General features: G+C 56.4%; 2 protein-coding genes and 1 long non-coding RNA gene across 7 annotated transcripts in view; 2 read left to right on the top strand and 1 right to left on the bottom strand.

The window, feature by feature from the left end:
* Positions 1-2095, bottom strand: part of LOC119697895 (hemoglobin subunit rho) — a 38129-nt gene extending 36034 nt beyond the window's left edge. Inside the window, exon 1 of one of the 2 annotated variants that reach the window (XM_038129306.1) lies at positions 1989-2095. Coding sequence is in view for 1 of the 2 variants with exons in the window: in XM_038129288.1 (XP_037985216.1) it covers positions 1500-1617 (118 nt within the window). In the remaining variant the exon portion in view is untranslated. Of the gene's footprint in view, positions 1-1499; positions 1728-1988 lie in introns of those variants that run through there. The other variant, XM_038129288.1, reaches the window with a different exon arrangement.
* A 916-nt stretch (positions 2096-3011) lies between these two features.
* LOC119697955 lies at positions 3012-22841 on the top strand. 3 transcript variants are annotated; one of them, XR_005256010.1, is made up of 4 exons: positions 3012-3121; positions 8092-8296; positions 10840-11138; positions 22723-22841. It is a non-coding gene; the product is annotated as an uncharacterized LOC119697955 (long non-coding RNA). The 3 variants fall into 3 exon arrangements; XR_005256009.1 differs by lacking the exon at positions 22723-22841 and having other exon boundaries at positions 10840-11149; XR_005256011.1 differs by lacking the exons at positions 10840-11138; positions 22723-22841 and adding an exon at positions 9759-9810.
* LOC119697883 (folate receptor alpha-like) lies at positions 11488-15983 on the top strand. 2 transcript variants are annotated; one of them, XM_038129262.1, is made up of 5 exons: positions 11488-12293; positions 13450-13624; positions 14356-14544; positions 14999-15134; positions 15351-15983. In XM_038129262.1, the coding sequence occupies exons 2-5, from the start codon at positions 13481-13483 to the stop codon at positions 15698-15700; spliced, it is 819 nt and encodes a 272-aa protein (XP_037985190.1). In that variant the 5' UTR covers positions 11488-12293; positions 13450-13480; the 3' UTR covers positions 15701-15983. The 2 variants fall into 2 exon arrangements, with proteins under 2 accessions (XP_037985190.1, XP_037985181.1); XM_038129253.1 differs by having other exon boundaries at positions 11865-12293; positions 13469-13624.
* Positions 22842-24761: the final 1920 nt, after the last annotated feature.

Raw genomic sequence — 24761 nt, 5'->3', positions numbered from 1 at the left:
CAGCTGGGCACCAAGGACAAATGATCCAAAGCTCAGCCCAGGAGCACAAATAGCGTGGGCTGGAGAGAGACAAACAAGCAGGGTGGGAGTGCCTGGGCTAAAGCTGGAACGGGACAATGAACTGCAAGGTGCAAATGGAGCAGAGCTGAGCCAAGGCAGAGACCCCGTGCCCGCTCGTGCATTTTGGGACCATTTTGGGTCATCTTGGGGGCAGCCCTGGCTGGGCTCTTGTGCTGCCCAAGGTGGATCCATGGAGGAGATCCTTGCAATAAATCCCTGCTTTATTCTCTAACTCTGTTCAGCTTCTGCTCGGGCTCAGCCTCACAAGACATCACTGTCCCTGCAGGCCTTATCCCCAGTCCCTCTGCAGCTCTCCTGGAGCCCCTTCAGGCCCTGCCAGGGGCTCTGAGCTCAGGAGCTTCTCCTCTCCTGTCCATGGGGTACATTGAGTTTTCCTATCCTGTTTTCCTCTCAGGGCCGGTGAGAGCTGTTCCAGGACAGGGGTTCAGGGTCTCCTCCATCCCTGCCTGACGCCCCTGGGCAGGATTCACACGGATCAGGAGGATGGGACAGGACTCTCCTCAGGACCCTTCGCTCTGCTCCTGTAGCCGTGGGGCTGTTCTCTCCTCCCCAGAGCTCCTGTCCCTGGGGGAGCCCAGGGCTCCATGGACAGGCTGAGCCAAGCCCTGCTGCAGGAGAAGCACCTGAAGGATGCCTGGTTGTGCTGTGCTGGCAGCAGAGGGTGCAGAGCAGGTACCCCTCAGCCAGGTAGCCCCAGACCCCTCAGTGAGGGTCTTGCTCTCCCTCAGCAGCTCCAGCACCCTTTGTGCCAGGCCAGGTGAGCTCCGAGGGGTCTCACAGCGCTCCCAGCACTGCACCTGCCCCAGGCCGAGCTGGCTCTGCCTCTCGCTGCTTTGCAGAAGGTTCCCTCCATCACAGAGCTCCACAAAAATCCCAGCATTGTCTGGGAACCACGAGAGCTGCCCTGGACCTCAGAGTCTTGGGGCACGTGCTAACAAAAGGTTTCCTGTGAGCGAGGATGGCTCCAGATCAGGCAAGGCCTTTTCTCCTCGTGCTCGTGGCATGTCACCAGCTGGGTCAGGACATGTTTTATGGGTCTTGTTCTGCCTTTATTTCCTTAAAGCTGCCAATGGATAGAGCCAGACCTGTTCCTGTGTTGGGGCTGGTTTGGGGAGGACAGACCTGCCCTGACTTCATATCTGACCCCAACCTGCCACTGGGCTCTTATTCAAGTAGCAAAAGGGGCCCTAAAAATGGGGTGGAACCCAGGGAAATCCCCCTGCAGAGGCCGAGAGGTTGTTTGGGGGCTGGAGGGCAGCTCCCCCTGCCCCAGGTGAGGCACTGGACCTGGTCCCTGGGGCAGCCCTTGGCAGAGCCTCTCCCACTGCCCCTACAGAGACCGTGGGGCTCATGCCAGCGCCTCGGGGGTCCCAGGGCTTGTCAGTGGGTCAGGGACAGGCCTGGGCTCCATCACTCACTCTGCTCAGCTCTGCCCTGCGCCAGCACTGGGTACAACCACGGAGCCCCAAACAACAGCAGAGCTGGGGTGGGCTCAGGGCATGTCCCACAGACCCCGTTACACCCAGCCCAGGGCATGCTGCTGTTTGAGGCTCCTCTTCACACACCCGGGCACAAAGGGAGCTCTGAGACCAGGTCAGGATTGGGACCAGGGTCAGTTCCAGGATCAGGATCAGTTCCAGGGTCAGGATCAGTACCAGGACCAGGGTCAGTTCCAGGATCAGGACCAAGCTCAGGACTGGGACCAGGGTCAGGGTCAGGATCAGGACCAGGGTCAGTTCCAGGATCAGGATCAGTTCCAGGGTCAGGAACAGGACCAGGGTCAGATCCAGGGTCAGGACCAGGCTCAGGATTGGGACCAGGCTCAGGACTGGGACCAGGGTCAGGATCAGGACCAGGACCAGGGTCAGGACCAGGGTCAGAGTTGGGGTTAAGGTGAGGGGTCTCTCCCCGATGCCCAGGACTGGAGCCTGTTCTCTGCAGTTTATGGGATGTTTATGGGCTCTCCCATCACAGACTGGTGGGATGAGTTTGCACAGGCTCAGGGTGCTGAGTCACGGTGCTGGCCCCAGCCTGGCCGTGCTCAGGGGTGATAACTGGGGTGGCACAAACAGGAGCCTTGTGGGCAGTGATAAGGCAGCCCCTGGCCCCAGGGCAGTGTCCCCTTTCTGCTGAGTCAGACTCTGACACAGCAGAATACATTTCTGCTGAGCCAGAGGGGCAGCCAGGGGAAAAGAGACAGCTTTTTAAATTGATTCTTTATTTTTCTTAGCAGAACCAGGAGGGCACCTCTGGAGTCCCCAGCACGAGCTGCTGACTCCCATGTCAGCGAGGGGCCCAGGACCCTCCTCTGTCTGTGGGGCAGAGCCCGTGGCAGGCTCAGGAGCTCTACATTCACAAAGGGATGGTGGGACACGTCCTCAGATCCAGCTCCTCTTCTCCATCCCCCTTCTGCTGCCCTGATGCAAATCTGGGGACAGGGGGTGTGGAAGGTGCCAGCTGCTGCTGGAAACTTTCCTGTTTCCCTGAGAGAGGGAATTTCACACCTTGTCCTCCTCCTCCCCTGCTCCCCGTGCTGGCCACAGGCAGGGCTCCCTTGGGGAAACTGAGGCACAAAGAAGAGTGGCTGCTCTCCAGAAATGCCATGAAGCTGCTCCATGCCCGGAGCAGCTCCCGGCTTTGCCGAGGGACCTTTGCAGAACCGTGGCTTTTGGGCTCAGCCAGTAACAGAAACCAGGTGGATTCTCTTTAAAATTACACCAGTTCTGTCCTCCCTGCTTTGTCTCTGCTTCACCTGGAGCGTTTTGCCTGGCTCAGGCTGCACGGCCAGCCTGCTGGAAACAACGGTCATTCCACAATTAGCAGGCACTAATTAGGCTGCTGGAGCTTCCAGGGGATGCTGCAGCTCAGCCTCCTCAGCTGGCCCGTTTAGACTGGGAATCACAGAATCACAGACAGCTTTGGGTTGGAAGGGACCTTAGAGGCCATCCCATTCCAGCCCCATGCACTGCCATGCCATGTCCCCAAGTGCCACTTCTCAGACAATCTCTGCCCAGAGATGCTGGCAGAGCCTTGTCCACAGGTGAGACCCCCTGTCCTCCCCCCCAGAGCTGTCCTCAGCCTCTGTCCCATGGGAAGGAGCTTTGGGACACACCGTGGGTGGCAGAGGCTTCCCCAGGCTCAAAAAGGAGTGAGACAAACCCACAGGAGAGCCCTTGGGTCCCCAGACAGCCCCTGGGTCTGGCACTGAGGAGACAGGCTGTGGGTTTTCCATGTCCCAAACCCCTCCATGGGCAGCTGCGGTGGCCAGGCTGGGACGGGCAGCCCAGCCCGAGCTCCTGGAGCAACATCTCCTGTCTGCTGCTCAGGAGACTCGGCTGAGCCCCTCTGCCTCGGCGTGAGCCCCCCCGGTGCACCGGGGAGCCTGGAGGGTAACTGGGAGCCCTGAGGGTAACTGGGAGCCCTGAGGGTAACTGAGAGCCTGGAGGGTAACTGAGATCTCAGAGGGTAACTGGGAGCCCCGAGGGTAACTGAGAGCCCGGAGGGTAACTGGGAGCCCAGAGGGTAACTGGGATCTCAGAGGGTAACTGGGGAGCCCGGAGGGTAACTGGGATCTCAGAGGGTAACTGGGGAGCCCGGAGGGTAACTGGGATCTCAGAGGGTAACTGGGGAGCCCGAAGGGTAACTGGGACGTCGGAGGGTAACTGGGAGCCCCGGGGACACCCGCACGGCCAGAGCCGAGAAGGCAGAGAGGGAAGTGCGGGGCCGGGATCCCCTCGGCACATCCCCTGCCCTCTGCCGGGACCAGCCCAGCGCGGGGCGAGCGGAGCGCGGCTCGATGCCTCCCTCTGCCGGGGCTGCGGCTGCGGCCGGGGGCGCCGAGCGGCCGGGGGGAGCGGGGGTGGATGGGGAGCGGGGATGGATGGGGATGGGGGAGGTGGGATGGGGATGTGGGAGGGGGAATACGGGATGAAGGATGTGAGATGCGGGATGTAGGATGCGGGATGTGAGATACAGGATGTGGGATGTGGATGCAGGGTGAGGGAGGCAGATGTAGTGGGAGGAGATGGGAGGAGATGCAGAATCCAGGGGCAGGAGGCAGATGCAGGATGCAAGAGGCAGGTGGAGGGTGTGAAAAATGCAAATGCAGGAGGTGGGTGTGGATGCAGGGTGAAGGAGGTGGGATGCAGATGATACAGATGTGGATGGGGATGTGGATGGGGATGCAGGAAGAGGGAGATGGGATGCAGATGTGGATGCAGGAAGAGGGAGGTGGATGCAGGATGAGGGAGGTGGGATGCAGATGTGGATGGGGATGTGGGATGCTCCAGTCCCTGCTGCCCTCATCCCGCTGTGGCCTCAGCCTGCACTGGGAACTCCCCAGGTCACCAAGGAGAGGAACCATCTCCACACAGTGTGAGTCACACAGGCTGCCCCATGCCAGATGCACCCAGAGGCTCTTGGTGCCGTGTCAGGACCTTCATGGAAAGATTTTTCTTCAATTCTTGCTCCTTTAGTCACATTCCTCCTTTTCCTGGAGCAGGGAGACAGCCCAGAAGTCGGGTCCCCGTGAGAGGCTGCTCTCCTGCACGGCCTCTGCAGAGGAACCTCAGAGAAGCTCAGCCAGAGACAGGACCCCCGTGCCTTGGGGAGGTCCGGGGGGATAACGGCCACCACCTCCCTGCCCCAAGGATCACGGAATCATTAAACAGGCAAAAGACCTCCAAGATGGAGAAAAACTATTTACAAGAGCCTGCAGGGACAGGAGCCAGGGAATGGCTGCCAGTGCCAGAGGGCAGGGCTGGATGGGATCTTGGCAATGAGGAATTGTTCCCTGGCAGGGTGGGCAGGGGCTGGGATGGAATTGCCAGAGCAGCTGGGGCTCCCCTGGATCCCTGGCAGTGGCCAAGGCCAGGCTGGACACTGGGGCTGGAGCAGCCTGGCACAGGGGAAGGTGTCCCTGCCCTGGCAGGGGTGGAAGGAGATGATCTCTAAGGTCCCTTGCCATCCAAACCACTTCCTGATTCCATGATTCTCTGGTATGCCTCTACATTTGTGCCTGGGAGCCCCAGGCAGCCCTGTGGCAAACCCACCTCGTGGTGGGTCTCACAGCTTGTCCAGCGTGTCTGGGATATGCATCAGGCAGGAATCCCACCTCGAGGTGGGACCTCCCTCCCTTGTCAGCTCCTCTGCAGACCCACAGACCTGGTCCTTAAAGCTGCCAATCTCTGGGAGCTTCATTTGCTTTTCTGGTTAATCTTTAACTCCCCTTTGTGCGCGCAAGAATAACTGTTCTCGCTGATAACCCCTGGCTGATCCCTGTGATCCCTGTGGGCTCTGCTCCCTAATTAACTGATGGAAATTGCTGATATCCCTGGCACAATAGCGTGGATATCCAGCACTCTGCTACAGAATATTTTAGACTTTATTGTGGTATTTATTCATTCTTTTTTTAGCAAAGAAAGCAGGCACAGCCTCATTCTCCATTAGACCTTTTTGTGGGAGGGAAAATCAATAGAGGAAATTATGTTTGGTTCAAATATTTATGCAGTGACATCACTCAGGGTATGGGCATTTCTCCAAATGAACCACAAGAAGTGTGCAAAGCAGAGCTCCACATCTGACCATAAAAATGGCATACACAGAGTCATGGAATCATGGAATGGTTTGGATGGGAAGGGACCTCAAAGACCACAGAATCAGAGAATCACAGAATAGAATCATGGAGGCTGGAAAAGCCCTCCAAGACCATCAAGTCCAACCTGTGACCAGTCCCCACCTTGTCCCCAGCCCAGAGCACTCAGGGCCACCTGCAGGGGACACCTGCAGGGGTGGGCACTGCAAAGCTGCCTGGGCAGCCCCTGCCAAGGCCTGAGCACCCTTTCCATGGGCAAATTCCTGCTGCTGGCCAAGCTGAGCCTGCCCTGGCACAGCTTGAGGCTCTGGTCATTGTGAGAATTCACAACTCTCAGGTGGAACTTTATCACCCAGTCTGTGCAGTGATTCCAGTTGGCACCGGGTGATGAGTTTGCCCCTCAGTTTTAATATAATTTCTGCTGTCTTTCTGATCTGTGTGACCCCACCATGCCTGTGAGCCTCCAGCACAGACCCCCAGCTCCAGCCCAGCTCTTGCCATGGCTGTGGGGTCACATTTGGCTTCCGGCAGCTTTCCGGTGCTGCAGGACTGGCCCAATTTTTGCTCTGTACACAGCTGGAGTCATCACGGTGGGACCAGCAGCAGATGTTGGCCATGAGAATGGCAGCAGTGGGAGAAGAATTTTTCACCAATTTGTGAATCTTGGGCAGGCTGATCCCTGCAATTCTGGCACAGCACAGGTGTGGGAGGTGCAGGTGTTCAAGGCCCTGCTCTCAGTGGTGGAGAAAGTGTGCATGGAATAAATCTGCCACCCCGCCGTGTCCCAGTGCCTGGGCAGCCCTGAGCAGTGTGAGCTGCTGGAGCCCAGTGCTGCCCAGCCCGAGAGCCCCACTCCCCAGGGACCAGCACCTCCCTGCAAGGTCTCTGCTGACCCTGGGCTCATGGCACCCACCAGGACCCAGGCCCTTCTCCAGTTCTCCTTTCTGGTCAGGTAGTCCTCATCTGGAATAAAAGCACCGATTATAATGAAATTTAACCCAAAATCTGTGGCGCAGGTCTGCTCAGGCCCAAAGCCACAGCACAGTCTGTCCTCAGGCACTGGTTTATTCCTGCTGAAACTGGGTAATGATAGCAAGGAGCTGCTGTGACTCAGCTGGCTGTTTGAATTCTGTGGGATTGACTTTCCAAGCAGCCTCCCATCTGGATGGAGCTCAGGACCCGTTTCCCTGGCAGGGAGGGATCCGTGCCCAGCTGTCCCAGGCTGCAGTGCCACCCTCAGCCCCCTCTGGCAGCCTTGAGGCCACCGCAGCCCCCCACGGGCGCTGCCATCCGCACAATCCTCAGGAACACCCTCCCCCTGCCAGCTGGGAGCCCCTCTGATACAGAGCCTGAAGAGATTCCTTTCCTCTCTGGAACTTTCTTTTCCTCTAGTGGAAGGTGTCCCTGCCCGTGGCAGGGGAGGAACCGGCTGGGTTTTAAGGTCTCTCCCAACACAAACCCTTCTGTTAGAATACATGAAATAAAAGCCTCTCTGAGTCCCTCAGAGACAGAAAGGAATGCAGGGATTGAGCTGGAACCGAAACTGAAATATATTAAGCCTCACAGACATGAAGTAGGAGTGTAAGTTTTGGTTTTAAGGAAGTAGAAATATATGTTAAGAGACTGTGCTAGCAGTAAAAGGCCCTAAAGCCTAGTTTAAAGTTCAGTAGTGATACCTTGCACAACATTAACTTAGCTCCAGACATCATGAAAACATAGCAGAACATTGCTTGCATTTCTAGACAGAACAGACAGAACCATTTGTGAGAACAGATAGAACAGCGTGTGTAGATTTGGGGTAAGGACTGACACTGCTTTCACACAGTAGGATTAAGCCAGGATAGGTGTAGGAAGAATGTTTTAGGATTGTGTTTTTAGCTGATTATATGATTTATGAATGAAATCCCCCTGTACTGGGGTGCAAAAGAGGTAGCAGGAGCTGCTGCTGCTTCTGCTGCTTCTAAACATCGGGACTCTGTGCCAGAAAGCTTTTAGCTTTTTTTAGCATGGACTGTAATACTCTGAACTCTGCCTTCGAGGCTGATGTAGTCATGAAATAAACAGCCTTACAACAGCCAGCAACTGCTCCTGTCTCTTTGAAGGCCCAAGACCCACTCATAGCTCGACACCCTTCCATCTTTCCATGATTTCCATGATTCTGCGCCCAGCCTGGCTGAGAGCTGTGACACAGGCCCTGCACCCACGGCCCAGAGCACGGCCACTGCTGGCCATGGGCTTTGTACTTGTGAAAAATGAGTATTTTATGATTGGCTCTGTGCAAATATTAGTATGAATATTGTATGTGTTATGTTAGAAAGTTATGCTGTGTTAATTTTTTAAAGCAGTGTGTTAAATACCGTTTTAGGTTATAATATAATGTTACAATAGAAACTGTGTGTGTGGGATATTTTTTACAGAAAGGAATGAGGTACTCGCACCAGACAGCAGCCACAGGACACCGAAATCTTTCAGAGAAAGAGAATTTATTGCTCCATCATCAGAAGAAACGAACTTCTTCCCGCCTCGCTCAGCCCTGGAGACGCCGTCAGGATTCAGAGGAAGGAGCTGACACTGCCCAGCCAGAATCCTTTGTTGGAATGGAATTTATGCACCATGGATGAGGTGTGTGAGTATGCAGCAGGCTGTTGCTCTTAAGGGTTAATCCTCTGTTAACGTGGGTCCTTTTTCGGGCTTATTTTGCCCAGAAAGGGCACTGGGACCGTCTGTAACTCTTTGTTCTTATTGTCTCGTGTTGTCCTAACCTCAATTGTTCAAGTTTTTATTACTCTAATTATATTGCTATTTTTATAACCATTTTATTACAATTAGACTTTTAAAATCTTAAAAACAAGTGATGGGCATTTTTCACATGCTTACCAGGATGGCAGGGCCTCCAGCAGAGGGGACCAGGGTGTGGCACAGAGGGGCACAAGGCAGTGAAGGATGGGCACGGGCTGCTGCTCGTGGCTACAAACACCTCTGGCATGCTCAGATAAGGAAATACAAGCTCAGAGAGGGACAAAAGTGGTTTGGAGGTGACAAAGAGAGCAAAGAATGAGCATCTGGTGTGGGAAAATGCAGCATATTTATGTAAGGGGGGTGTACAGGGATGCAGGCAGGACAACAGGGAGACATTCCCTGTGTTCTGCACCATCCCATGCACAAGGACAAGCTCTGGACATTCACATGGGACAACCTGGAAAGTTTTTTGGAGAGATGGGGGGATCTGCACACCCATGAACACTGTGTCTGTGCAGGGGAAAGGTCACAGGAGATGTAACTCAGGGCTGAACCACAGGTAAATGGACAAACCCCATCCCTGGCAGTGTTCCAGGCCAGGCTGGACAGGGCTGGGAGCAAGCTGGGGCAGTGGAAGCTGTCCATGCCCATGCAGGGGCTGGAACTGGAGGAGCTTTAATGTCCCTCCCAACCAAACACTCTTTTGGTTCTATGATTTCTGCTTTTCAGCAAATTTTCTCTGGGTAAGCATCAAGTCAACCAAGTGTGTGATGACACCAAATGGCTGCAGGACCAGCTGCAAAAATCTGCAGAAGTCCCTGGTGCAGAAGCCTGGGCAGGAAGGAGTAAAAGCAGTGCTGTGCCTCAAATTCCTAATGTCCACTGGAGCAAGAAAGTTAAAGCAGGATTAGAGCAGGATGTGTCCGGGAAGGGGCAGTGCCCTCCTGGGGCAGCCCCGTTTTGGGGCCAACTTCCCTGTTCTGGTCCCCGGTGACCAAACAACACCGAGGGCAGCTCCAGGGCAGCCCTGGGGTCAGGAGTGGGCATGATCTGCTGACTGAGAGCAGATCCAGCAGAGAGGGATCTGCCAGGAGACCCCCAGAGCCCCTGGAGCCGTTTCCAGACAGGCCCAGAGCGACAGACTGCGTGTGCTCACACGAAGAGCAGGAAGCTGGATGCCAGGGTGGGGAAACTTTCCTACAAAAAGTGTCCCCAAACCCGGGCAGTGCCCCAGGACCACACTGCTTGGATCAATGCTGGTGATCTCCTTTCCTACCCAATCTCTCTTTCACACTCTCCTGCCTCCCTCTTTCATGTGACACTTTTATTTCTCTCACTATTGCAGTGTAGGGGCAAAGCATGCATCAGTCTTCACACCAAGTGTGGAGCTGGCCAATAAAACCAGGTGAGCTTTGTTTTTGGGACCCTTCTGGCTTTTGCCATTCCTTTGTGACCATTCTTTTGGGCACCTATGACTCCTGGGTGCTCCCTTCCACACAAGAGTAGGATGTGACACCTGGCACAACTGAGTCACCGAGCAATGGAAGAACAGATTTCAAAGAAAAAGCAGCTGAGATGAACACACAATGATGCACTGGGGAGAACACATCAGATGGAAGATGACAGGCTGGTGGCTGACAATTATCTCTCAGGAACAAGCTGTCACTGCTCTGACAATGTTACAACACAGTTCAGTGATCAGCAGTTCCAAAAACAAACCAGATATTAGAAATTCCCTGGCAAGGAGCAGGAAACGTGGCCAGGACAGTGCAGGGCGTCTGAAACTGCCACAGTCCTGAGCCTCGAGGGGCAAAACTCTGCTGGTGGAGGGAGCAGGGGTGGCAAAGGCTCTGAAGTGGCTGGGGGAGATCTGCTCAGGGACATCTCCAGTGTGAGGGGTCAGAGGCACAAAGCTGCACAAGTCCCTGCCAGGAGGGGACAGCCGGGGGGGTCGGGCTGTGCTGCCAGGGAACAGGGACAGGAGCAGAGGGAACGGCCTCAGGCTGGGCAGGGCAGGCTCAGCTTGGCCAGCAGCAGGAATTTGCCCATGGAAAGGGTGCTCAGGCCTTGGCAGGGGCTGCCCAGGCAGCTTTGCAGTGCCCATCCCTGCAGGTTGCGAGAGATGCTCTGGAGTTCCCCTCATTTGCCTCAGGGCCGTCTCAAGGACAGACACGGGGACCCTGAGGGCCCTGATGGGAGTTGTGGCCTGCCGGTGCTGGGTGAACACCAAAGATCCTGAGCAGAGTCCTGGCTGCCCAGGGACTGTTCACAGCTGTGTCCACAGTGGCTGCTTCTGGCAGGGCCTGCCACGGGGGTGACACGCCCTATAGGCTGGCACCTGTTTCACCTTGATAGCTTGAGGATTTCCCCACCTCCTGGCCTCGCTGGACTTTTCTGGGGTAACCTTTGGTGGTCCCCCCTCACAGAAAAGCCATCATCTGCTTTACGACCACTGTGAGGGATGGACTGAGATGGGAGAAGCCTCTCCCTCAAGGACTGAGACATGAAACCCCATATGGAGGAGCTGCCCCCTCCCAAGGACTGAGACTGAAACCCCCAACCCAGGGGAGGGCGAGAGCCCACCTGACCAAAGCCAGATTCTGCCAAGCACCACCTGAAGCTGCACCAAGAAGACAATGGCTCTCGCTGACTGCTGAGAACATGGAGTACCTGTTACATCTGTTCTTTATTGCACCTGTTTCCCCCCTCGCGATTTTCAATAGAGGTAGCATCATAAAAACCCCTGAGTTAGCTAGAGATTGTGAGATCTCCCCGAGGTAACAGGCAGATCCTCGGCCAGACTGGACCAAAGGACTCCATCTCTGCGTTTGGTAGCTACAGCCCCCCTCCCCCCCATATATATATAAAAATTTATTTATTATATTATTATAAAATTTATTTATATATTTATATTTATAATTTTTTTCTCTCCTTTAATCCCTCTTTGCTGTGGTCACTCAGTTGCATTTGCCGTGGTCACTCACTAAAGGTGCATTTATTTTGATGAATACTGCAATCCCCATTCCGTGCTGTGTTTTGCACCCTGAGATCAGGTAACAAACCATCGCCAACTCCCTGCTCGTATGAGCAGACCGTGACACAGGTGTCCCCTGAGGTGGCACTCAGTGCTCCGGGCCAGGGACAGGGTGGGGAGGTCCCGTCCAGCCTCAGGGATTCTGTGATCACCAGAGCAGGGTGCTCTGATCCCAGAGCCAAAAGTGCTCACACGTGAAATTTAGAAGGATTTGCTCCTCAGGCAAGTGATTCATCCCTGAAACAGCCGTGATGTGAGTGAAGAAAAGAGCAAACCAGCCCCCAGAGCGGCTCCAGGAGGGAGACTCTGCCCCCAGGCTGAGGGCAGGGGCTTTCCACGGGCTCTGCTGAGGCTTCCAGTGCCAGTGGGTGTGCTCAGGTGCTCCAAGGAGGTGCACTGCTCCCCCTCAGCACCTGCATTTCGGGCTGGGGTTTGTGGGGGTTATTATTTTCCTTCCGAGGCAGCAGCCTGTGTGTCATTTGCTGCCTTTCGCATTTGTTCCAGGACTTGTTCCACACCCAGAGCCCTGCTGGGCTCTTCTGCCTCGTGCAAAGGGCAGATCCCAGCGAGGGGAGGAAGGAGGGTCTGTGGTGGAGGGCCAGGGCTGGGCACACACCTGCTTTGGGAAGGCAAGGCTGCATTCCTCCCAGGCTGGAGCAGCCAGCTGCCACCCAAACACTGTCCCCTGTGCTGACAAAACTGGCACGAGCCACAGCTCCTTAAAGAGAGGGGGAAGTTCCTCCCCAGGGCCAGCACCTGTGCCAGCAGCTTTGCTGTTAAAGCTGCCCCAGGAAGCTGCTGAGCTGCTTGCGAGAGGTGGAGAGAGGGTAGAAGCTTTTCGGGCTGGTAAGGCTGACTGACTTGGGGGCAGAAACGTAGTTATAATGCAAGTGAGCAACTTCCTAGCTCTCAGGTTTCTGTGTCAGTCTCCTCAGGCCTGTAGCTGCCTTTTCTGGGGCGTTTTGTGCTATTTTAATGCTGTAGATGCTTTGTCTTGCTTCCGTGTTTTGCAAAATTCTTCTTAAAATGTGTCTGGTTCAGACCCTTGTGCTGTGCCAACGGGAAGGAATTTTCTTGGTTAAGTCTTGATGGTGGTTCACTGGAGTGGGGTTGGGTTTTGGGTTGTTTTTAGAAACTGACTATGAAATTGGTCCCAGCCTCTGGGCAGGCAGAGGAGGCCGAGGCACGATGTGTGAAATGTCTTTTATTGCCCAAACCAGAGCAGACTGGAGCACCCTGGTGTGGTGGGAGGCGAGCCTGCCCGTGGCAGGGGTGCACTGAGAGGGGCTTTAAGATTCTTTCCAGCCTTCTGTGATTCTTTGGTGATTCAGCTCTCCACTGGAGACCTCAGGAGAGGGTTTCCCAGTCTCAGATGCAGATAAAGAAAATGTTTTCCTGTCTTAGCACAGTCCTGAAGTCACCGTGGGCCTCCTGCAGCTCCTGGCCCACACCAGGCGCTGTGTCTGCTGCATCCCCTGCCCCTCTGAACACTCAGGAGAGACATCCCTGGCTCCCCTGCCTTGGTGCACAAGGTCTGGGGCTGGAAGCTCCTCTCTGGAGCAGTGGGGAGGCAGAAGGACCCTGAAGGGAGTGTGTGTCCCAGAGCCCCCCTCCTCGCTCAGGGCTGATGCTCAGCCCGAGCTCTCCCAGGGCTGTTTGTCCCCGCAGCGGAGCTGTCCTGCTGATAACGGTGCCTGACCTTGCAGCCTGCCTCGGGGGCTGCACCGTGTCCTTGGTGCCATCCAGATGTGTTGTTCTGCTCCTGGAGGAGCTGCCAGCTCCTCGGGAGTGCCCGGCTCCACAGCACCTCCCTCGCTGCTGCCCGCAACAAACCTCTCCTGGCCTGTCCCCTCTCCTGGCCTGTCCCCTCTCCTGGGCTGTCCCCTCTGTCCCTTCTGCCCAGCACTGTCCCCTCTCCTGGGCTGTCCCCTCTCTCCCAGCGCTGTCCCCTCTCTGTCCCCTCTCTCCCAGCGCTGTCCCCTCTCTGTCCCCTGTCCCCCAGCGCTGTCCCCTCTCTCCAGCCCGTTCCCGGGATGGCAGTGGCGCTGGCGGTGGCGCTGGCGGTGGCTCTGGTGCCGCTGGCTGCCGAGGCAGGCAAGGAGCCGCTGCTGAACGTCTGCATGGACGCCAAACACCACAAGAGCCAGCCGGGCCCCGAGGGGAAGCTCTACGAGCAGGTACGAGCGGGACTGGGCTGGCACACCTTGCCAGGTACCTGCTCCGAGCAGGTAGGAGTGGGGCTGGGCTGGGCTGGGCTGGCACACCTGGCTGGCACAGCTGGCTGGCACAGCTGGCTGGCACGCCTGGCGGGTACCTGCACCCCGTGGGGGCTCGGCCAGCGCTCTCCCGGGGCTGGAGCCCGTGCCGGCTGTGAGATCCGATCCCCGATCCGGGTGTGTGCTGCCTGCCTGCAGCACAGGGCCCGGCAGGGGCACGGGCGGGGGTCTGCCAGCTCGGTGCCAGCTCAGTGCCAGCCCTCTTTATCCCCCCTGAGGCTGGGTAGCCCAGGGCACTGCAGGGAGAGGATGAGGAGGATGAGGTGGAAGGGGAGGATGAAGAGGAAGGGGAGGAAGGGGAGGATGAGGAGGAAGGGGAGGAAGGGGAGGATGAGGAGGAAGGGGAGGATGGGGAGAAAGGAAGGGGAGGAAGGGCTCTCCTCTGCTCCCTCAGTGTGGGACACCCTCCTTGCTCTGCCCCAGCCCCTCGGTGAGGGAAGGGGGGTTTGTTCCTGTCCCTTGGGCTGGCACAATTCCTGCTCAGGAGCTGATCTCCCGCTGCTCCAGCTCTGCCTTGCTGCGGTGCCCAGCTCCTGAGGCCAAAGTGACCGAGAGTCTGCTGGAGAAGACAAAGAGCTGTGGTTGCTGTGGGCTCTGCCCTGCAGCTGCTGCCTGTCCCCTCTGTGTTGCAGTGCTCCCCCTGGAAGGACAACGCCTGCTGCACGGCCAACACCAGCCTGGAGGCCCACAAGGACCAGTCCTACCTCTACAACTTCAACTGGAACCACTGCGGGGTGATGCCACCCAAATGCAAGCGCCACTTCATCCAGGACACCTGCTTGTACGAGTGCTCCCCCAACCTGGGGCCCTGGATCCAGCAGGTGGGCTCACATCAAGGAATCCTGGAACGCTTTGGGTTGGGAGGGACCCCAGAGCCCACCCAGTGCCACCCCTGCCATGGCAGGGACACCTTCCCCTGTGCCAGGCTGCTCCAGCCCCAGTGTCCAGCCTGGCCTGGGGCACTGCCAGGGATCCAGGGGCAGCCCCAGCTGCTCTGGGCACCCTGTGCCAGGGCCTGCCCACCCTGCCAGGGAAGGATTTCTCTTCAATATCTAGGCTGTCTCAGCTTTTCCCTCAGGGCAGAAAGATTCCGAGGACCTTTCTGGCCTCTGACTGATGAAGAATAAGGAATTCTTCAAGGCCCATCTGTGCTGGGGCTGCGGCTCCTGTGGGATGAGCTGTGCCCCCCGGAGGGGCTGGGGGTCTGGGCTGTGGCAGAGGCTGCCCGTGCCCTGCCCGGGCCGTGCCCAGCGTGCCTGGCGCTGTGTGCTGCAGGCTGACAGCAGCTGGCGGCGGGAGAGGATCCTGCACGTGCCCCTGTGCCGGGAGGACTGCGAGCAGTGGTGGCAGGACTGCAGGGACGCGCTCACCTGCAAGGACAACTGGCACAAGGGCTGGAACTGGGCCACAGGTTGGTGGGCTCCGGGAGCCTCTCCTCACCCCCCGGGCGGGTCACCGGCAGTGCCTCTGCTGCCAGGAGCCCTGTCACCTCGCTGGGTGGCCACGCAGGTGGCCGAGCCCCCACTGCCCAGCTCAGGTGAGGCCGTGGGCAGGTGAGCTGCTCCTCCTGGGGAAGGACAGGAGGAAGGGCTGTGCTCTCACCGGGTTTGTGGCACGCTGTCCCCAGGAACCAACCGCTGTCCCTGGGGCTCCGTGTGCCGGCCCTTCAGCCAGGTGTTCCCCCGGCCCAAGGACCTGTGCGAGAAGATCTGGTCCCACTCCTTCAGCTACAGCCCCGAGCGCCGCGGCAGCGGGCGCTGCATCCAGATGTGGTTCGACCCTGCCCAGGGCAACCCCAACGTGGCCGTGGCCGAGCACTACGCCTGGAGAAGGAGATCCTCCCCTGCCCAGGAGGGGACCCTGGCTCCCCAGAGCGACGGCGCCGCGCGGGCTCTGCCCCGGGCTGGGCTGCTGCTGCTGCCCCTGGCCCTGCTGCTGCTGCTGCCCCGGGAGCTGGGGGCTGGGGGCTCCCCGTGACCACCCGGGCAGGGGGCATGCCCTGCAGGAACGGGCACAAGCAGCTCCGCTTGTGGTTGCTGGGCTGTGGTACCACCTCTTGGCTGCTGACCAGAACAGGGATTTCCCTGCCTCTGCCTCTGGGGGAAGAGCAGGGCAGTCTCTGCTCTGATGTGGGAGCTGCTGCACATCTGTTCCTGCCCCGGCCCTGTGCTGGCCTGGCTGAGCTCTGGTGCCCGCTGCTCTGGGCTGCTGGGACTCCCTGAGGGGTGGCTTTGGTAATAAACCCTGGCTCTGGATCAGCCTTGCTGCACTGATGTGAAATATTCCCGAGGAGGGGGAGTGCCCTGGGGGTGCTGGTGGGTGTGGGGTCTGTAAACGGAGGAATTGGCCTGGGGGGAGGAAAGATCATAAAATCATGAATGGTTTGGGTTGGTAGAGATGTCAAATCTCATTTCTGTCCACTCTCCTGCCATGGCAGGGACACCTTCCCCTGTGCCAGGCTGCTCCAGCCCCAGTGTCCAGCCTGGCCTTGGGCACTGCCAGGGATCCAGGGATGGAATTCCATCCCAGCCCCTGCCCACCCTGCCAGGGAACAATTCCTCATTGCCAAGCTCCCACCCAGCCCTGCCCTCTGGCACTGGCAGCCATTCCCTGGCTCCTGTCCCTCCTTGTCCCCAGTCCCTCTGCAGCTCTCCTGGAGCCCCTTCAGGCCCTGCCAGGGGCTCTGAGCTCTCCCTGGAGCTTCTCCTCCCCAGGTGAGCACCCCCAGCTCTCCCAGCCTGGCTGCAGAGGGGCTCCAGGGCTCCTCTGGGCTCTCTCCAGCAGCTCCAGGTCCTGGCTGTGCTGGCCCCAGGGCTGGGGCAGCCCTGCAGGTGGGGGCAGAGGAGCAGAGCTGTCCCAGAGCTGTCCCTGCTGTGCCCCTGGCCAGGGGCTGTGGGCAGGACCCTCCCTGTGCCAGGCTGCAGCCCAGGTGAGCTGGCTCAGCCCTGCCCACACCTGCCCTGGGCTCAAGGTGAAGGTTCCCAGACCTGCAGGACCTGGGCACACTTGCTGCTCTGCTTGTCTGGGGCTTTTCTTCCTCTGAGGCAGAAACTCAGCAGAATTTCAGCAATGTCCTGCAGGAAATGCAGGGGGTGGGAAGAGCTGGGTGCCCTGCCTGGGGTGGGGACAGAGAGGGGCCCTGCTGCTTTAGGGTTGGGTAGAGCAGAAACCAGCCTGACTCCTCACAGCTGCACACCCTGAGCGAGGGGAAGGTGGGGCAGAGCAGGGGAAGTTGCTGAGAAAGGACCCCAGGTGATCCCACTGACCCCTTCCCTAAAGCTGCTGAGCTGGCACAGCCCAGAGACCCCTGGCTGCCACTCCGGGGCCTTTATCCCATAAGAACCCAGTCCCAGGTTTTTAATCTGGCATCTTCCAACCCCCCTTTGCCTGAGAACCTTCTGGGGATGCCCCTCAAGGTCACCCCTCAAGGCTGGGCCAAAGAGATTTGCCCTGGTCTGGGTGAGTGACATCAACTCTGCTCAGTAATGGGGTTTGCTGGGGTTTAATGAGGTTTGCTGGGGTTTAATGGGGTTTTCAGTCTTGTTTCAAATATTATACTAATATTGTAGCTACCTGTGCTGTGCAGGAAATAATGCTGGTTAATCTCTCAGTGAATCATTTATTTATATAAAATATTTTTGGGTTCCCAGCCTCAGTCCCGACTTTGAGCAAAGGTGTCACTGCAGGAGAGCTGAGTGTTACTAGAGAGCCAGTCTGTGAGGAGGGGCTGAGGGAGCTGGGAAGGGGCTGGGGAATTCCTGAGGGAGCTGGGAAGGGGCTGAGCCTGGAGCAAAGGAGGCTCAGGGGGCCCTTGTGGCTCTGCACAAGTCCCTGCCAGGAGGGGACAGCCGGGGGGGTCGGGCTGTGCTGCCAGGGAACAGGGACAGGAGCAGAGGGAACGGCCTCAGGCTGGGCCAGGGCAGGCTCAGCTTGGCCAGCAGCAGGAATTTGCCCATGGAAAGGGTGCTCAGGCCTTGGCAGGGGCTGCCCAGGCAGCTTTGCAGTGCCCATCCCTGCAGGTGTCCCCTGCAGGTGGCCCTGAGTGCTCTGGGCTGGGGACAAGGTGGCCGTGGGGCACGGCTGGCACTGCATGGGCTGGCAGGGCTGTGCCAGCCTCGGGGATTTTGGGACTCTGGGATTTTTGGCTGCACTGGATTTTCCCCTCAGAACCCTCTGTGCAGACAGGGTTTCCCCTCCTGACTCCCCTGTGGGGCCACAAGGATCCCCAAAAGCTCAGCTGATCAAAGAGGGAGCAGAGTGTGACCAGAGGCTGTTTTTTCATCACCACATTTTATAGAAAGAAGGTTCTTCTGCAAGATTTATCTCCCAGCTCCAGCCCTTGGGCTAATGAAAGAAATTATCTCTCTTGAAAAATAAAAATACAAAAGGCAGGGTCAGGCATCTGATAGAATCCCAGTTTTCAGAAAAATGCATCATTAATTGCAGTTGTTTGCTGGAGGGAAAAGCGGCCCAGCATTAAAATGATTTGCTTTTCCAGCATTTATCCAGAACCATCTTCTAACCCTGAATCCATCACTCCCCCAGCAAAACCACGTCCCTCTGATGAGTGAGGATGCAATAATTGCTGCCCTGCTTCCCAGGCTGAGTCACCTGGGTCTGAAGGCTCTGGTGCCCGTGCCCTTGCAGAGGTCAGTGATCAATGCCACCCCAAGGCTTTAATTCCCAGAATCTGTGGTATTATGAGGTAAGTCGGATGATAAAAAATAAAAATAACCCCCACAGCACCGACCACTGGCACAGATCATCCTTCACCTGGGTGTTGCTGCAGCTGAAAGGAGGAGCAGAACGGAGCAGTTGAGCAGTGCAAGCGCCCAGAAGCAGGGTTTTATACCCGAGGAGGGCTTCAGAGCCCTCACCCTGCTCTTGGCCATCACCTCCCCATCCAGCCCCTCGCTGATGTCTCCCTGGCTCTCTGCCTTTATTCGAATAAAGTCAAAGGACTCCTCTGTCTCCTTTTTGGGCATCAGCCTCTGGTGTTTGTGGATTAATCTTCCTGACATGGAGAAGCAGTCCCCCCTTCCTGGCCCCATGGCTCCCATCTCCTGTCACCTCACACCCGGGGTGCTGCACAGCCTCTCGCTGTGTCCTGCTCTGGGATGGCAGTGGGGTCACCCTGAAGAGCTCCCTGTGCTGCCTTTGCTGGCTGTGCTGTGCCCTGGGCAGTGCTCAGGCAGGAAGAAGCGCCTGGGGGATCACTGCCCTGCCAGCCTCCATCCCTCCGGGCCTCTGGTGCTTCCTGAGCCAGGAGACCTGTTTTGTGGGGATGTTTTTCGATGGATTTGTTTTTCCTGCGGATTTCTCCCACCACTTGGTGAAGCCGCTGCAGATTTTGGTGTTTGCAGTTTGCTCTGACAAAATGTTCCAAAGATTAATCCTGCTGAGGGAAAAATGCCTCCTGTAACTGGTTTTAAATTTGCCACCTGCTCTTTTATTTACTGCAGCTTAGCTCTTGCACGGAGGGAGAGCAGGCAATTAGACCTGAGCGAGCTCCTGCAGCCCCCAGGACACCACAGAGCCCTTCTGCACCCTCCTGTCATTCTCCTTCCAGGCTGGAGCCTCTGGGTTCACCCTCCTCTTCCTCCATGGAAACTATTTTACACTCCGTGGTTGTGTTTGTTGCCTGCTCCCAAAATCCTTTTCCTCCCCAAGAGGACAAGGGGAAGGTGAGAGCATCTGCTCCACGGAACTTTCAGATCAAGACTTTTGTGACTTGAAGGAAAGGAAGGTAACGGAGAGGGATGCAGCACAGCTCTGGTAGGGAATGGGTGCAACAGCCAAGGCCAAAACTCTCCAGCCAGCACTGATGGGCCGCCAGGGAGCTCCAGCTCAGCTTGGAGAGGGGCAGCCGGCCTTGGTGGCTGAGACAAGCAGGGGGGGATGGAGGGGGGCGTTCAGGGTATCTGAGTCCTGTTGGACCCTGCAGACCCACAGAGGAAGCCTCAGGAGGGGGCTCAGCAGTGGGAAAGGGGTGTGGGGGACAGAGGTGGGGCGAGATCGAGGGATGAGGCTCCCAAGGGCTGACTGCAGCCACGGGGAGGGCACACGCTGGAGCAGGCTGCGGGATCCAGCCTGCCCCGTGTTCAGCAGCCCAGCTGGAGGCAGTGGCAGCAGCAGTCCAGTGATGCCTCAGGTTTGAGCTTTTACATTTTCAGGTCCTGTGCTGCTTTAGTGTGTGGGTCTGGGTTGACATTATGGGATGGGATGCTCTCTCTGCCCTTTGACATCCACTGAACTGAACTTCCATTGAGGTTTGTTTTTCTCCAAAGCATTGCCAAACCATCAGTCAGCTGAATTCTAAAACCCTGAATCCGGAGAACTGAGCACGTTCTGATGTTTCCACGGAGTTCTTCCTGTGGTTGAGCCTCACCTGTGCTCACACACCTGGGGGTGCTGACGTGGGCTCTGGAACAAAGCGCTTTTGACTCACCCTGGGGCTCTGGTGCTGCTGGAAGCAGGATGGAAAACAAAAGCACCGCAGGGAAATCCTCCTGCAGGCTGGTTCTGAGCTCTGCAGAGGAGCCAGGGAGCTGTGGAGCCAAGCACGAGGAACTAAGTGGCTGCTTTGGGGATTGCAGCGCTGGGAACAGGGGGACAGTTTGGGTTTGGCACAAACACCTCACCCTGTGCAGAGGAAGGAGCCAGCCTTGTGACTGAACTGGGATGAAAAAGTCACATTTCCGTCCCCCTCGCCCCCTCAGCCTTGGCTCACGCGTCTCACTGTGACACTCACCTGACAGCGAGTGCTGCACAGATGGAGGGGGCTCAGGTGCCAGGGCAGGTGGCACAGGTGTGACAGCACAGGGCTGAGCAGTGCCTGGGCACTGCCCCCTGCCCAGAGACATCCCTGCCCAGCCCCAGCTCCGCTGGCACCGCCCTGGTGCTGCCTGCAGGCTGCTGGGCCTCACCTGGGACAGCCCCACCTGGGACACCTCACCTGGGACAGCCTCACCTGTGCCAGTCCCACCTGGAACATTTCTGCCTGTGCCAGCCTCACCTGTGCCAGCCCCACCTGGGACATCTCTACCTCTAACACCTCGCACCCACACAGCCAGAGCCAGGCCTCAGCACCCCCCGAGCACTGGATGCACTGCTCTGCCTGTGCCTCGCTCAGTCAGGCTTGGCCTTGCTCTCCACAGCCCAACTCAGCCTCTGCATGCAGATCCGGGACATTCCCAGAGCACAGGGCAGGGACCACAGGGATCCCATCCGGGACATTCCCAGAGCACAGGGCAGGGACCACAGGGATCCCACCTGGGACATTCCCAGAGCACAGGGCAGTGCCAGGAGATCCCATCCGGGACATTCCCAGAGCACAGGGCAGGGACCACAGGGATTCCATCCAGGACATTCCCAGAGCACAGGGCAGTGCCAGGAGATCCCACCTGGGACATTCCCAGAGCACAGGGCAGTGCCAGGAGGTTTTGTCACTCAGGGGCCACTTGCAGAGCCTGATGTCACTGCTGAGAGGTTTTGCTGATGGGACTCCAGGGCAAAGCACGGAAAGAGCGTTTGGTCCCTGCTCTCTGTTCTAATTAATGTGCTAATTCATGAGGGGTTTGTTCCTAGGTGCAGGAGAGTTGCAGAGCATCAGCTCTGGTGATCTGTTCTGACATCCTGCGTGGCATTTCATGACCCAGTTACCCACCAAACCCCTGCAATGGGCTTCAGGCAAGGCAGAAGAACTTCTGTCCTCAGCTTCGGGCTCCCAAAAGACAAAGAATTTGCCATCTGTCTTTTTTTATTTTCAGATTTGCAAAGCAGCAGTGCCTCATTCATCCCAGTTCTGTGTAACTGTGTGACGTTAGCCTTGGGGATGGTGCTGGGGAGCCATCACAGCCACCACACGAGACTGGGGACAAGTTTTGGATCAATTCAGCTTTTCTTTTAACTCTCACAGTGTCTGAAGCAAGTCAGGTCTCTCCCTGCACTTTCTTTCTCCCAGCTGGTATCTTAGGTAAAATTTGCATTCTTCTTTGTTCATATTCTTGTTTCATTTTTATTTTATTTGCAATTTTTTTTGCAATTTTATCTCAAGACCTTATTCAATCCTTATCTATCAGATGAACAGTTATAAGTTCTTTGGATCAGAACTTTCACGTTAACTGTGAAAAAAACCCCAAAACATTCTCAGTACATTCTGAGTCACTCACCCGCCCAAGACAAAATCTGGAGCAGAGGAACTGGGACAGTCAAACTCACTGCTGGATGGACAGCTGGGCTGTAATCATGACTCAAAAATAGCTGTATTTTGAAAGAAGAGCAACATTGCCGTGGGGAATCTTCTAAATACTGAGGCAGCTGATAAACTGACAAATTCCTTGAAGTTTTTGCCTGAATTTGTCTGTCCTTCATGGATACTTCATGGACACCAGTGAAAATGGCAGAATAGCCAGTGGAGTGTTTATTTTCCACTGCTGGGGACTTGGGCAATTTATGGAATAAAATATGATGGTTATAATGAAATACAGAGGTGTGTGTACATCTGCTCTCTGCTTTGGGGGCAGCACATGGATTTTCGGAGCCTTGGGAAGGTTGTACAGCAGGTCAGGGCTGTCAGGGAGAGAAACTCAAAAAGGAAAACAAGTGTTTGCAGTTGAAACCTGCCCTGTCCTTGCCAGCAAACAGCTGCCAGCCTGAAGAAGGAGCGCTGGGTGAATCCAAGTTTTGTGTTTCCAAGGACTGAGGTCCCACCCACACAAGGAAGAATTTTTCTTTCATTTTCCAATAGAATTTTGCCCTTTTGCAACTTTTCCACCCACCCTCTTGTCTTCTCACCTCAGATGAGTCTGGCTCCGTTTTCTCTCTTGTGAAAAATGTGTATTTTATGATTGGCTTTTTGCAAATATTAGGATGAATATTGTATGTGTTATGTTAGAAAGTTATGCTGTATTAATTTTTTGAGTACTGTGTTAAATACAGTTTTAGGTTATAATATAATGTTAAAATAGAAACTGTGTGTGTGGGATATTTTTTTAAAGAAAGGAATGAGGTACTCGCACCAGACAGCAGCCACAGGACACCGAAATCTTTCAGAGAAAGAGAATTTATTGCTCCATCATCAGAAGAAACGAACTTCTTCCTGCCTCACTCAGCCCTGGAGATGCCGTCAGGATTCAGGGGAAGGAGCTGACACTGCCCAGCCAGAATCCTTTGTTGGAATGGAATTGATGCCTCATGGATGAGGTGTGTGAATATGTAACAGGCTGTTGCTTTTAAGGGTTAATCCTCTGTTAACGTGGGTCCTTTTTCGGGCTTATTTTGCCCAGAAAAGGCACTGGGACCGTCCGTAACTCTTTGTTCTTATTGTCTCGTGTTGTCCTAACCTCAATTGTCCAAATTGTTATTACTCTAATTATATTGCTATTTTTATAACCCTTTTATCACTATTAAACTTTTAAAATCTTAAAACCAAGTGACGGGCGTTTTTCACATGTTACAAATGAATTATCCTCTATCACAGGTGGCGCTGTCCCGGGTCAGACCTGTCCCCTGGAGCTGGGGGGGCACTGTCCCATGGCCCTGTGGCCAGCTGGACACCCCGAGGAGCCACGGCCTCCTCCAGGCCCCTCAGCTGCTCCCAGGACAGGGGCTGCTCTGCCCAGGAGGAACTGCAGGAGCTGGGGCAGAACCTGGGCAGAACCTGGGGCAGAACCTGGGGCAGAACCTGGGCAGAATCTGCAGGAGCTGGGGCAGAACCTGGGGCAGAACCTGGGCAGAACCTGGGCAGAACCTGGGCAGAACCTGGGCAGAACCTGGGGCAGAACCTGGGGCAGAAGCTGCAGGAGCTGGGGCAGCCCCACAGCCGGCAGGCTCGGTGTCCCCAGGCTGCAGACACGGGTTCTGGCTGGGTTTGGCAGCTCCTCTGCACGGGGAGGGCTGCTCCAGGTGTCTCTCAAACACATCTGAGACAGGGGAGGGCTGCTCCAGGTGTCTCTCAGACACCTCCGAGTCACAGTGACTCACGCTTGGTACACAGATGAGCAGCTCTGAATTCTGGAAGAAACGGTTCATTAGCATGAGGTGATTTTTTATTGCTGTCGTGGAAAGGGGCTCATTAAAAAGTGGGAGAGTCTCTTTTTACACCGGCCTGGAGTGCCAGGACAAGGGCAGCAGAGTCAAACTGAGAGCACAGATTTAGGTGGGAGTGAAGAATTGTTCCCTGGCAGGGTGGGCAGGGGCTGGGATGGAATTCCCAGAGCAGCTGGGGCTGCCCCTGGATGCCTGGCAGTGCCCCAGGCCAGGCTGGACACTGGGGCTGGAGCAGCCTGGCACAGGGGAAGGTGTCCCTGCCATGGCAGGGGTGGCACTGGGTGGCTGTGAGGTCCTTCCCAACCCAAACCATGCTGGGATTCTCTGTTGCCTCAGAAGAATGCAGCAGGGTCCGCTCCACAGTGTGTTTGCTCTCTGCACCTGGGCTGGGAGGTTCAGCGAGCTCCGTTCTGTGGAAGCCAGCGGAATGAAAGGCTTGGCCCCTACAGTCCATCCAGCACCACGGAAAATCCCTGTCAGAAATGTGAAATCCAGCACGCCCTTAGCTGATGAGCTCCAGCCACGACGGGGAATCCTCTCGAGCTCTTGCTCCCAGCCCAGCTTGGGAAAGATTCCTGGCAAAAAGAAACGCTCTGTTTTGCAGAGAAATGGTGAAATGCTGTAAATGTGCTGGTTTAAGTGCTGCAGCACCAGTCTCCTTCTCCCTTTCTGTGCTGGAGCCTTTGCACAGAAATCTCTCAAGGTCAAGAGGCAATTGAAGCTTGGACCTGAGACACTTGGGTTTGGTTTTAAATCTGGAATACGCAACAAGACAAGGAATCTCTCTCTCTGTTTCTTGCTTTGCACTCCAGCACCTTGCTGATTTTCAGGGCACCATTTTGGTCACAGTGGTCCCCACCATGGGCACGACTCCAGCAGCAATTCCCCCCTCTTTAACCCTTTTATTCTGGGGGTGAAAGTGAGGCACATCATGAGCAGTGGCCCCTGCACTGAGCCAGAGGGGTGAACCCGCTGGGGTCTCAGATTG

This window comes from Motacilla alba, chromosome 1, assembly GCF_015832195.1.
Source record: "Motacilla alba alba isolate MOTALB_02 chromosome 1, Motacilla_alba_V1.0_pri, whole genome shotgun sequence".
NCBI classification, from domain to species: domain Eukaryota; kingdom Metazoa; phylum Chordata; class Aves; order Passeriformes; family Motacillidae; genus Motacilla; species Motacilla alba.
Note: the sequence above shows the minus strand (reverse complement) of the source record. Positions and strands in the feature narration are given on the sequence as shown.